Consider the following 13,527-nt stretch of genomic DNA (forward strand, 5'->3'; position numbering starts at 1 on the left):
GTCCTGTAGGGAGGTTGTTGGCATGGTCTGATAATTCAGAAACTCCTCACACCCAGGTGGTCATGCTCCTCTGGCCCAGGGTATGGGAGGAGATGGGGAAACCTATTTATGCAAGTATAGTTACAGGTTGGTAAGTTATAGGTTTATTGTCATCAACCAGCAGCTGTTCATACACATCTTTGAGAAAAAGCCATATAAGAATAACTCATGTGCAGTTTAGGAGTGAACTAACCTCATCATAAGCATTTAAGCTAAGATGATAGTAATTAAAGAAAAAAACTAACCTTTCAACAAAGTACAGGACATCTTGCCAATGCCACTTTCAGCCCTCTGCCGCACATCTACAAATTCTGCCTGCACACACACACACACACACACACACACACGCACACACACACACACGCACATACACAAACACATATATACATGCAAGTCATGAGAGACAGCACATTTATAATCAAGGGCAACAATACCTTCTGTTGTCAAATGACACTGAGGAGGTGATGACATAAAGACTGAAGTTGACTTTCCTCAAATGATTATTCAGAGCACCCATGGTGAGAAACACTTCCAGGGTTCACATGTGCAGACGCACACACACACACGCACACACACTCTCAGAGGTTAGACCATGGGCAACTTCCACAAATGGACCTTTGATCAGATCAGTTACTTTTCCTCCTGATGACCCAGAAGTATACACAATAAGACAGATCAGAACCCAGAGCGTGTGAGTGAGTGAGTTAGAGAGAGAGAGAGTGGAGTGTGTGTGTGAGAGAGAGAGAGAGAGAGACCTGAAACTCTCTATGTCCAGACACACTGCAAACAATGATTGGGCTGAATATGAAAAATATCCTGGTGTTGTCCGGTGGGTTCGTATGTCTTTTCACAGCATATGGAGGCCTACAGAGCTTACAGGTAAATTTGACTACCTCTGAATTCCAACAAAATAACCTTGTGAATGACTGATCTTGAAATTATATTAAATGGTACATTATGTCATGTGTAGTCATTTATTTTAAGAATAAAAGGAATCATTGAATTTAAACAGGATAAACTTAATGATAAAAGCTTATTTGTAGTTGTGTTCCATTACATTTCCCCTTCATTCAACTGACTGCATGTATAAATAATCTCTGAAACGATAAGAAAATGATGCAATATGATTTGTGGTACTTACCAAACTGTTAAAAAATATATATTCATTCTATTTTTTAATTGCTAAATCAACGCACCAGTTATAGGGATAACACAATGTTTTTAGATTCAAACTGTAGAAATACCCATTAACACTTGTAACGTGCGGGCTTCTAACGCAACCTTAACACAATACATTTATCTTCTCTAAAAGAAGAGAACATTTTAAGTTTCTACGTGTGTGTGAGTCTGTGTGCGTGGGTCTGTTGACAGAGTAGTCTGAACGCTGAGCAGGGGATGGGTGTCACCTCCCTGAGTGTGATCTATGGCGCCCTCGTCCTATCCGCCATGTTTGTGCCGTCCATCCTCATCAAGAACCTGGGCTGCAAGTGGACCATCGTGGCTTCCATGGGCTGCTATGTAACCTACTCCTGTGGAAACCTCTATCCAGGCTGGTACACAAGCTGTCATACTCTACATTCACAATATAGCACAATACATTAACAAATACAGATGCGCGCGCACACACACACACTGATAAAGGCAGTTAGTGAGAATCAAACTCACACTCACACACAGACATCTGGCCAGGACGACCTTTTCTCTCATTCTTTCCCACTGTGCTTGGTCAGTGAGACTCACCCTTCCACACATAGACAGTTTGAGTAACCCACAAAGAAACTTAATGTGGATGATTGACAGACTGAGTCCTTTGTTGGTTAATAAGAAAAAGACAGAATGTTATAATCCCTAGAAGATACACTGTCAGTGAGTGTACAGTTTAGCAGACACACACTCACACAAAATTGTACATAAAATGTTTGTTTTTCAGAAGAACGTACATAAAATGTTTGTTTTTCAGAAGAACGACCTCACAAATGTAATAATTAGCATTGCAAGGTCCTCTAGTCTGTGATCAATTAGGATATCAGGAGGGGAAGCTGTAGTCATCGATTTATGATGCACAGGCTCTTAAATAGTTGATTATGATAAGCATTAACATTCAATTTATTTTATATTTTTGTGTGGTTTTGGTTGACATTTGAGGGCACCTGTAGGTATGAATGGAAATGTATCCTTGTAAACATGTATACTGCAGTGCCATTCAGTGTAATAAACTGTATTTGTATGCACCTTTCATACAAGACAATGCAGCTCAAAGTGCTTAACAGCAAAGAAATTACGTGCACATAGAATTTACATGCACGGTGGTCCACATAAAAATAGACATCAAATAAACAAAAAGCATAAAACATAAAAATAAGACTAGAGTTCATAAAATAAAATGAACATAAAAACAGGGATAGAGTGCATCAAGATTAAAGTGTAGCTGTAGTGGAATACATGAGAAATGTTCCATGGGGATGATTCCAGAAAGCCTCTGAAGCCCATTACAGATATGCTCTGTTAGACCCCATGCTCAGCGTTAGTCTGTCTCTTGTCTGTTCCTGCAGGGCGACTCTGATCCCCACTTCTGCTGTGCTGGGTGCGGCTGGCGGCCCCTTGTGGTCGGCCAAGTGCACCTACCTGGCCATGACTGCCCACCTGCAGGCTGAGAGAGAGGGGAGGGACAGCAGCAGAGCCCAGGACCTTCTCAACCAGTACTTTGGCATTTTCTTTGCCATGTTCCAGTCATCTGCTGTGTGGGGAAACCTCCTGTCCTCCATCATCTTCAGTCAAGACACACACATTGGTGAATAAGAAACACCACACTCATTACATCCATCTCATCTGGACTTCCAGGCCAGGAGGAGTAGACAGTTTTCACTTAGCTGACCACTACTACTGGCTATCAAGTTTGTGAATTCCAGGCTACGGCTAGAGGAAATAATTAGAATAGATATGGGAAAACACATCTGTCACAATTTTGGGGAAGCATTATCATTTATATTTATTGATTTGGCAGATACGACTTTAAGCTTCAGTAAGTTAGGAGAGCTGTTGATTGTAAGCGCACTGACTTAATATACTCAATCTGACACAGTGCAAAGACAGCGGATAGAAAAGTGAAGAATCAGAAGAAAAGACATTGTAATGAAAAATCAATCACTGCCCATATAAACCTAGATTGCAGTGTTGGTGAAAACACCAACACCAACACCAACACCAACACCAACACCAACACCAACACCAACACCAACACCAACACCAACACCAACACCAACACCAACACCAACACCAACACCACATACACCAATATCAACACTATACACATCAACACCATACACACAAACTCCTCACACACCAACATCAACACCATACACACCAACACAATACACACCAACTCCATACACACCAACATCAACACCATACACACCAACACCATAGACACCAAGGGTGTTGTGGCTGAAGGTGTGACGGCATGTCTGTCTTCTCGAAGCTGAAATTCCAGAGGAAGCGCTGCAGTACTGTGGAGTGGGCTTGTGTGCTGATGACTTCATCCAGTCGGGGAACTTTACCCGGCCTGATCAGAAACTAGTGTACACGCTCCTGGGCTGCTACATCGGTAAGAGCACAAACATCCCCAGATGCAAGCCTCGCAAATACAGTACATGCTCACACCGATACAATGACTAATGTTTGTGTGTTGGTGTTCACATGGCTGTTTCTAAAGTTAATGTTATACAGCTTTTTGAGAAATGATCAGAGTTCAGATCTTGAAGTTAACTATTTCTCCACAGGAGTGGGACTGGTGGCCGTGGCTCTGGTGGCCCTGTTCGTGGACAACATTGATAGAGACGTGGCCAAGGAGTTCAGGGGGAACAGAGAACCGTTCTGCAGTACGTTTCTGGCCACGGTTAGACTCCTGAGGGACAAGAAACTCCTTCTGCTCATCCCAATGACGATCTACAGTGGGCTGGAACAGAGCTTCCTCTGGGGAGAGTACACTAAGGTGAAGAGCTATGGGAGAGTACACTAAGGGGAGGAGCTATGGGGAGAGTACACTAAGGTGAAGAGCTATGGGGAGAGTACACTAAGGGGAGGAGCTATGGGGAGAGTACACTAAGGGGAGGAGCTATGGGGAGAGTACACTAAAGGGAGGAGCTATGAGGAGAGTACACAAAGGGGAGGAGCTATGGGGAGAGTACACTTAGGGGAGGGGCTATGGGGGGAGTGCAATGGGGAGGGTCTATGGGGAGAGTATAGGGGAGGAGCTTTGGGGAGAGTACACTAAGGGGAGGGGCTATGGGGAGTACACTAAGGTGAGGAGCTATGGGCATGTGTGATCTCACAGATGTCATTTACTGTAACTATGAGGAAAGGTGATTTCCATGTCATACTGAATTACTGTGATTTGCATGTACTACTGTATTGCAATACAAACATCAATCAGAGGAGATTGGCAGAGTAAAGTATGTTTAAGTAATATGGCATTTCAGGTCAGTTAACCCTCCAAACGTGAGGCTACATAGCTAATTTAGCAATGAGCTTTCTCAACTAGATGATGGATGCTTACATGGCGCCCGTGACAGAGTAAGAACCACAACAGTGATAAAGACGGTGGTGACTTTTTATGTGGAGAAATCTGAAGTATCTAGGGGTTATGTGTTCTTTCTGCAGAACTACGTCACCTGTGCTCTGGGGATACACTTCATTGGCTTCACCATGATGTGCTTCGGTGCTTGTGATTCACTCTGCTCGTTCGTGTTTGGGAAAATAGCACGCTATACTGGGAGAATCGCCCTGTTCTGCTTGGGTATGGTGACTTATTATTATCATCATTATTTCATTATTATCACTTCAGGTTTGACTTGGCTGGGTTTGACCGTAAACTGTGTGGACTCCACACCTACTATCTCCTAGCTTTATGGGACTGTGCATTACACTTGAGTTCACTGGTTTTATTTTTTGCATATGTAAGACATATGTATGGCATATGTATGCTTTTTATTTTGGCACATATAATCTATATATCTAAAAGTCTTAATTTTGGCCCATAAAGTGTACAGGGCAGATGAAGTCTATTTTTTTTTTTACTCTGTATACTGTATATACTTATATAAAAACAGGGTCAAGGTGATTTGTTGTGTTTGTCTCGCAGCTGCCCTGTCCAACTTCGCCTGTATCATGGGTCTCCTGTTCTGGAGGCCTCACCCGGACCACTCCGCTGTCTTCTTCCTGATCCCGGGCCTCTGGGGCATGGCTGACGCTGTGTGGCAGACTCAGATTAATGGTGCATCAGAAACACTCCCATTAGTTATTATTAACACACCAGGGTTCCCCAAACAAGGGATTACACAGTGTTCAGCATTTCAGTCGAAAGTGATAGTCAACACAATCAGAATTAACAAGAGATTATCTAACCCTAAAAAGGTTTCCCAACCACGCCTAATGAGAGATATTTGGGAATAATTGAAATCAGACAATAGCATTCTTTATGTAGAATAAGATACGCAATTAGAAATGACCCAAGACTGACTAGAAGAGCCCACATTGATATGAGAGCATGCCCAGAGGGTTTAACCACACACTCGTTGCTGCTCTTTCAGCTCTGTATGGAGTTCTCTTTCCTGACCACACGGAGGCAGCCTTCGCCAACTACCGCCTGTGGGAGTCGGTGGGTTTCCTGATGGCGTTTGGCTACAGCTCCTACTTCTGTCTCTCCACCAAGGTCTACCTGCTCCTCTCCGCCCTGGCCGTCTCCCTGATCACCTACCCTCTGCTGGAGTACCTAGTCAGGGTGGGTCCACCTGGACTGGTCAAGTATAACAAAGGCAGCACTCAAGAGACTTAAGATGGGAGAATCAGAGAGCACGTCTCTGCCAGAGGAGGCGCCAGAGTCATTGCAGGGTTAAACAGGATAAGGGGCACTTGGGGGACAGCCAGTCACGCCTTGTTGGGCAATCATAACACGAAATACTTTCCCCACCGTTTGAGAATATCTTTTGAATCTGTCCTTTTCTCAGAATTGGTTGTGTTTTATGGACACATACTTTTTTTTGTAGAAAATGATATGCTAAAGAGATGTGCCCACTCCCAAGTCTGTTCAATTTGGTTTACTATTATATGTATTTATACGTTGATTAATCAATGTCTTGTAGTAAAGTTTAGTTAGTGTGCTATATCTGGCCTTAATATGTGTCAAAGCATTATCTGAACTGAAGAACTGACTGTACCATCCCTGAATACACCAAGCAAACAATGGCTGTGTGACTTAATAAACTGGAATGACTAAACGGAAAGACCAAGGAGAAAACCAGACTGATATTTCCTCTTCTGTTTTCTCCTGTTTCATAAGTTTTCTCTCACTTCCTTTGCTCTACTCTACTCATCAGGTCTTTCCTCACTTTTTCATCAACATCTCTTCCCTTCCCTTTAGCATATCCTCTTCAATTCTTCTTCATCTTCTTCTGCTTCATCATCATCATCATCATCATATTCTTCTTCTGCTTCATCATCATCATCTTCTTCCTCTCCTTCTTCTATTCTTCTTCTGATTCATCATCATCTTCTTCTTCTTCTTCTTCGTCTGTCCTTCTTTGCACTCATCCCTGTTTCTGTCTTCTCTTTCTCATCTCTCTTCCCTCACCCTCTCTCCAGTTGTCTCTGTCATTAATGTCCTTTTCTCTATTTCATAATTTATTCCTCAACTCATGCTCCACTTCTCTGTCTCCTCTTGTCCTCCTCATCACACTCATCACCTGCTTTCCCCTCTTCCTTCCCTTTTCTTTTCCCGTGTCCGCTGAATTCTCATCATCTCTCTTTTCTCCTCTTTTCTTTCTTTCCTCACCTCGCCTCTCTACGCTTCTTTCTGCTTCTCTCCACCTCACTCATTCTCTCCCCGTTTCCTCTTGACCTCTGCGAGCCACCCCGGTCCCTCACTCTCCCCCCCCCCCCCCACACACACATACACACACACACACACCACTTCATTTCCCTCCACCCATGGGAACACATCCTCTGTGCTAATCCTGCTGCAGGCTTGCAGATGTTTTAAGTGGATGTGTGTGTTGTCAGCGAGGTGGCTGAGGCGTGAGATGCAGCCGGAGAGGCAGAAGGGGGATAAAGAGCAGCGAGACGTGTTTGCTTAGTGCGGCGCGTTCACACCGCTGCCACTAATTCAACCGCGTAATCGCCCACAAAAGCCGGCGGGGACACGCCCCTTCCTCTGCGTAGGCTTCACTGCCCATCACACACATAAACACACACATACACACACACTCACACACACACACACACACATACACAAATACTCACACACAGACCCCAGCCAGACGGAAATGCTTTGGCACCACTCAAACATACAGAGTTGAGACCCACAGGCTTTCAGGAACACCAAAAGATTTTATCAAGTTAATGACCAGTTCTTCTCATATCCCATGCATTCATAGATAGACCCTCAAAATGGTTAATGTTGGATAGACATTAGCGATATCTAATTTTCTATATTTTATTATATTATACTGCTATTTGCTGAATTGTTTCTGCTCTCAGAGGAGAATGACATACAGTGTGTTTTGGCTGGGTGAAGGTGAAGAGTGAAAGAGTGGTGTAGATAAACTTGTTCTGACATATGAGATTCCTCAGAACAGAGATCTAACTCGTAAGGCCAGAGACAAATGCCTAGATTTTCATATTCAAACCACACACACACACTCACACTGAGGAATTTAGGGTGCAGTAGACTGCGGACCTAGCTGGGGTTATGGACTGGATCTGGTAGCTGAGCTGGTGTGTGGGTGCTCAGTGCAGTGAGTAAGCTGGTGTGTGAGTGTGTTGGTGTCCGGTGCAGTGAAGCTGAGCTGGTGTGTGAGTGTGTTGGTGTCCGCTGCAGTGAGTAAGCTGGTGTGTGATTGTGTTGGTGTCCGGTGCAGTGGAGCTGAGCTGGTGTGCTGGTGTGTTGGTGTCCGCTGCAGTGAGTGTGTTGGTGTGTTGGTGTCCAGTGCAGTGAGTGTGCTGGTGTGTTGATATTCGGTGCAGTGAAACTGAGCTGGTGTGTTGGTGTCCGGTGCAGTGAAGCTGAGCTGGTGTGTTGGTGTCCAGTGCAGTGAGTGTGCTGGTGTGTTGGTGTACAGTGCCGTGAGTGTGCTGGTGCGTTGATATTCGGTGCAGTGAAACTGAGCTGGTGTGTTGGTGTCCGGTGCAGTGAAGCTGAGCTGGTGTGTTGGTGTGTTGGTGTCCAGTGCAGTGAGTGTGCTGGTGTGTTGGTGTCCGGTGCAGTGGAGCTGAGCTAGTGTGTGGGTGTCCAGTGCACTGGTGTGTTGGTGTGTGGGTGACCGGTGCAGTGAAGCTGAGCTGTTGTGTGGGTGTCCAGTGCACTGCTGTGTTGGTGTGTTGGTGTCCGGTGCAGTGGAGCTGAGCTGGTGTGTTGGTGTCCGGTGCAGTGAGTGTGCTGGTGTGTTGGTGTACAGTGCAGTGAAGCTGAGCTGGTGTGTGGGTGTGTTGGTGACCAGTGCAGTGAAAATGAGCTGTTGTGTGGGTGACCGGTGCAGTAAAGCTGAGCTGGTGTGTTGGTGTCCGGTGCAGTGAAGCTGAGCTGGTGTGTTGGTGTGTTGATGTCCAGTGCAGTGAGTGTGCTGGTGTGTTGGTGTACAGTGCAGTGAAGCTGAGCTGGTGTGTGGGTGTCCAGTGCACTGGTGTGTTGGTGTGTGGGTGACCGGTGCAGTGAAGCTGAGCTGGTGTGTTGGTGTCCAGTAAAGTGAGTGTGCTGGTGTGTTGGTGTCCGATGCAGTGGAGCTGAGCTGGTGTGTTGGTGTCCAGTAAAGTGAGTGTGCTGGTGTGTTGGTGTCCGATGCAGTGGAGCTGAGCTGGTGAGTTGGTGTCCGGTGCAGTGAGTGTGCTGGTGTGTTGGTGTCCGGTGCAGTGGAGCTGAGCTGGTGTGTTGGTGTCCGGTGCAGTGAGTGTGTTGGTGTGTTGGTGTCCGGTGCAGTGGAGCTGAGCTGGTGTGTTGGTGTCCAGTAAAGTGAGTGTGCTGGTGTGTTGGTGTCCGATGCAGTGGAGCTGAGCTGGTGTGTTGGTGTCCAGTAAAGTGAGTGTGCTGGTGTGTTGGTGTCCGGTGCAGTGAGTGTGTTGGTGTGTTGGTGTCCGGTGCAGTGGAGCTGAGCTGGTGTGCTGGTGTGTTGGTGTCCGGTGCAGTGAGTGTGCTGGTGTGTTGGTGTCCGGTGCAGTGAGTGTGCTGGTGTGTTGGTGTCCGGTGCAGTGAGTGTGCTGGTGTGTTGGTGTCCGGTGCAGTGAGTGTGTTGGTGTGTTGGTGTCCGGTGCAGTGGAGCTGAGCTGGTGTGTTGGTGTCCGGTGCAGTGAGTGTGCTGAGACTGGGAGTGACAGTGGGGCAACCCCTCCCATGTGTGAGTGTTCACATAACTCTCTCACTCTTAATTCTCAACAACATCTTCACCCCCTAGGCCAATCTACCTTTCCTTCCCTGCCTCCCTCCCTCCATCCATCCATCTATCTACCACCCACTCTTTCTCTGTAAGATCATAGGTGACATAGGTTACTTGCTGGTACACTAACACTTGTTTTGCATGATACCACACTAATTAAGAAATTCCCACACTAAAGAAGAAATCCAAGCAGGCTACATGTTTCTTTCTGTGTATCTGGAGAGGGCAGCAGTAAGCTTAGTCACGATGTGTGTGTGTGTGTGTGTGTGTATTTGTACAGGGGTGTTTGTGATTCAGCGCTTTGCATGCCCAGACCTGCCCTATTCAGCACGGTGGCTCCTGGTGCCTGGAATGCTGCAAACCTACATTCTAACAAGACACACACACACACACACACACACACACTCTTATATACACATGGGCAGGAACTCCACATTGTAATTCCTCAGCATACACACATTAAACAAATCTCTCCCTCCCTCCCTCCCTCCCTCTCTCTCTCTCTCTCTCTCTCTCTCTCTCTCTCTCTCTCTCTTACACACACACACACACACAGTTTTTCTGATCTTTTACTCTGTTGATTGCTTGGAGGAAAATGCATGTCAGAGCTAGATTTTTTTTTTTTTTTTTTTTGAGGCAGAAGAAAAACACACACACACACACACACACACACACACACACACACACACACACACACACACACACACACACACACACACACACACACACACACACACACACACACACACACCTATGAAGCATCTTAGTCTTAACCAACAGTGGAAATGCAAGCCCAAATATGATGCTATGATAGTAAAGTAGTGGAAATTGTGTATATCAGTAGTATAACAATAATATTGGATCAATACATACCATCAGTAGTGAATATTCATGCAGTTCACAGGTCATAGTAGCGGGGGAAATGGTATGTACCACAGTTGTGTTGTAACATTATGTTATATCTACACTAACTGTAGTCCTGATCTGGCCAGCATAATCACACTGTAGTATTAAGGCATACCTCTATAACTGTAGGTGTAAGCTGTCCAGCACAACCATGTTGTATTAATAACTTCCATCTGCTATTGCTGTAATGACAACCTGGACAGTATCAGTTTGTTGTAATATTAAGTTTAATTTGTTATCAGTGTAGTCATGAGCTGGCCCGGGTGATGCTGTTGTGGTATTAAGTAATATTTTCTATTAATGCTGTTGCGAGGGACTGAGAAAGGCCTGTGAAGCCTGAAGCTGCAGCTGGCCTTCCCACCCCGAGCAGACATGGCGGGTTGGGGCTGTGGCTGGGGCAGAGCCCAACGGCTCACTCTAATGATGCAGAAGTAATGGGTAGAGATGTGAGCCTAAGCAGCCACGACAGGTGACAGATGACACGCACACTCTGTCAACAGACACAGCGGAGGAGACAGAACCAACAGGAAGTATTCTGACAGCCTTCCCCTAGTCTCTCTCCCTCTCTCTCTTTCTCTCTCAGGCATGGGAGAGAGCTTAGACCTGCCTCTGTCTCTGTCCCATCTGCTGACTTTCTGACATTCTGTATGGGATTCTATTTATTTTTTCTCTCTCACTGTTCATCTCTTTCTAAACAGTCCTAAACACACGTCCTCCCCCCTCTCTTTCTTTCAGCTCCAGGTAAGGAGACGCAGATGAAAGCTGACAGGTATGCTCGGATCGGAATGTACTCTTCAGGCACACCTGTGTGGAACATGCCCACCTGGCCTGGCCTCTCTCATCCAATTGGCCCATTCCTGACAGATTGACAAACAAGACAACAAATCAAGCCTCTCCATCGTGCCTTTGGTGCTGCTGGCATGACAAGAGGTCAGACTTTGCACCAATGGCATGAAAGATGTGGCTGGGAGGGGGCGGGGCAGATGGCTGATAAAACTCCTGATTGGGCCGTGTCGGCAGAGATGAGACCCTGTGTGTTGAGGAGCACTGAGCTCCCACCTTGCTCTGTACTACATTTGGAAGTCTCTTTCTCTCCCGCTCTCTCTCACACACACACACACTTCTACGCACAGCCGGTGTGGGAAGAGGAGACCCTTGGTTCCATTCCAACCTGTGACAAGTACAGCAAGCCCTGACACTGTGGCTGGTGCTGGGGGTCACTGTAGCTGGTGCTGGGGTCAGTGTGTCTGATGGTTCTGGACTGGTGGCTGATCAGCGCAGGAGCACATCTACACCAGATCACTGCGTCCCGTGAGACCTCTCACCCTGCGGGTCCCATGTGTCCCTCAAGATGGCAACTTTGTTTATGTGGACAACATCAACGGGCGTTTGGATCTCTGCGTGAGACTTTTCGGGGGACACATAGATTGCCCTACTCGGCCGAGTCGAAAGCGGACTTAAGGTGGGGTGCTCCTGGATTCTCGGAGGGTTGCAACCGAGCCTCTTCTGATGGTCGCTCACATCTCCTTATCACTTTTCCAGCCCAGCTAGCGATTCTGGATCCGTTGGACGGAGAACTGATAAGGGCATGTGCCCGACACTTACAGCTGATCTCTCCTGAGAAGTGCAGTGAACTACTGCACTCTCGCATGCATTTCTGAAAACCACTATGACCTAGTGTATTTTAAACTACACCTAAAATGGTAGGAAAAGTTATTAGTTAACAGTTAGAATTAGCAGCAATGTGTAGGCCTACCATGCTACCAAACATTTAGAAGCCAATTACATTTTTTATGCTAACAAATAACATTACATATTCATTCAGTTTAAAATGCTGTGTATGGTTTCAGATCTATTTTTGAAGTAGTGTAAATGTTGTGATCTTTACATCGGTGTACTAAGAGAGCTACAAGCGGTTATGGACTAATCTACTGTACAGTATGTACTATTAACGAAGACTAAGATAAAGACGAAGATTAAGATGACGACATAATTAACATTTGAACATTTGAAGGTAATAGATGCATAAGTTGAAATGCATCTATTACCTTCAAATGTTCAAATGTTAATTATGTCATCATCTTTATTGTGTATTGGGAGTTTTTCCTCGCCCCTGTCTCCAATGTGCTTGCTCCAGGGGTGGTTCAGGCCCTGCATGGGCTTAACACAATTTGATTGTTATGCCGCTATAAAAATAAAATTGAAGTGAAACTGAACTTCTGCAGTGTTTTTACAACATGTTAATCTAGGTCTGTATGGCATCCTCTCTCGAAATTCTGTGGCAGTATATGTGTGGTATGCTGATAACAACACCACACAGTTAATGGAATGGCATCATTGCTCTGATATTTTGGGACTAGCAACAACTATGCCTGAAAATATCTATCGAAGTTTTGGGGGACATGATTGACATGATGTACAAAGCTGCCTAATATCACTTGTCTTTGGTGCCTGTTCTGGTTTGAAAGCGGTGGTTGTGGGAAGTAACCTGTTGTAGAGGGACTGCTTTAATTTCTAGTCTTAGAATTTCAATGTAGAGAGTAAATTTTACTTTTTAATTTTACAAATTACTACATATGTAGTGTTTAATGTTTCAGGTATGCCCAGTACATTTTGATACCTCTCACGGAGCTTTATGTATCGCAGAGCTGAAAGACTGTGGCATTCTGAAGAAACATTCTCTCCTAATTATCATTGATCAGCTATTTCATCTGGCTAACTGTCTTAAGTTATTTCTTTTCATTTTGCAAATAATTCTTCATAAAGTTACATAAACTGTCAAATAATCCAGACGGACATTTTTGGCTTGATTTCTCTTATTACACCAACAATCAGACAATAAGAGACCTTTATACATCTTCAGTTTATTGCATTACACAAACACATTTCTTCACATATGCAATGCTATTACAGCACCAGAACTGTGTGTAATGATGGGCACCACTTTTTGAGATATCAGGAAGTCAACACATAAACCATGAAATTATCAAATTTGTAACACTCTAGTAAAAAAGTACATTTGAATAGAGGCATCTGCTGAAATAAGTGTGTGGAGTGTGCAAGGAATGTAGATGTTGTGAATATCAGTGTGTGTGTGTGTGTCTGTGATAGCATGTGTGTGTGTGTGTGTGAGTTAGAGAGAGAGTAAGAGTGTGTGTGT

The 13,527-nt window shown here is 45.1% G+C and overlaps 1 protein-coding gene across 1 annotated transcript; it reads left to right on the forward strand.

The window, feature by feature from the left end:
• Window positions 1–828: 828 nt before the first annotated feature.
• On the forward strand, window positions 829–5,872 carry LOC308368867 (protein unc-93 homolog A-like; the record flags this gene model as incomplete). The annotated part of the gene is made up of 8 exons (XM_080843149.1): window positions 829–918; window positions 1,411–1,592; window positions 2,592–2,830; window positions 3,518–3,643; window positions 3,819–4,030; window positions 4,699–4,834; window positions 5,180–5,311; window positions 5,628–5,872. The coding sequence occupies 8 exons, from the start codon at window positions 829–831 to the stop codon at window positions 5,870–5,872; spliced, it is 1,362 nt and encodes a 453-aa protein (XP_080699275.1).
• Between the last annotated feature and the right edge of the window lie 7,655 nt (window positions 5,873–13,527).

Source organism: Sprattus sprattus, assembly GCF_963457725.1.
Source record: "Sprattus sprattus genome assembly, chromosome: 8".
NCBI lineage: Eukaryota > Metazoa > Chordata > Actinopteri > Clupeiformes > Clupeidae > Sprattus > Sprattus sprattus.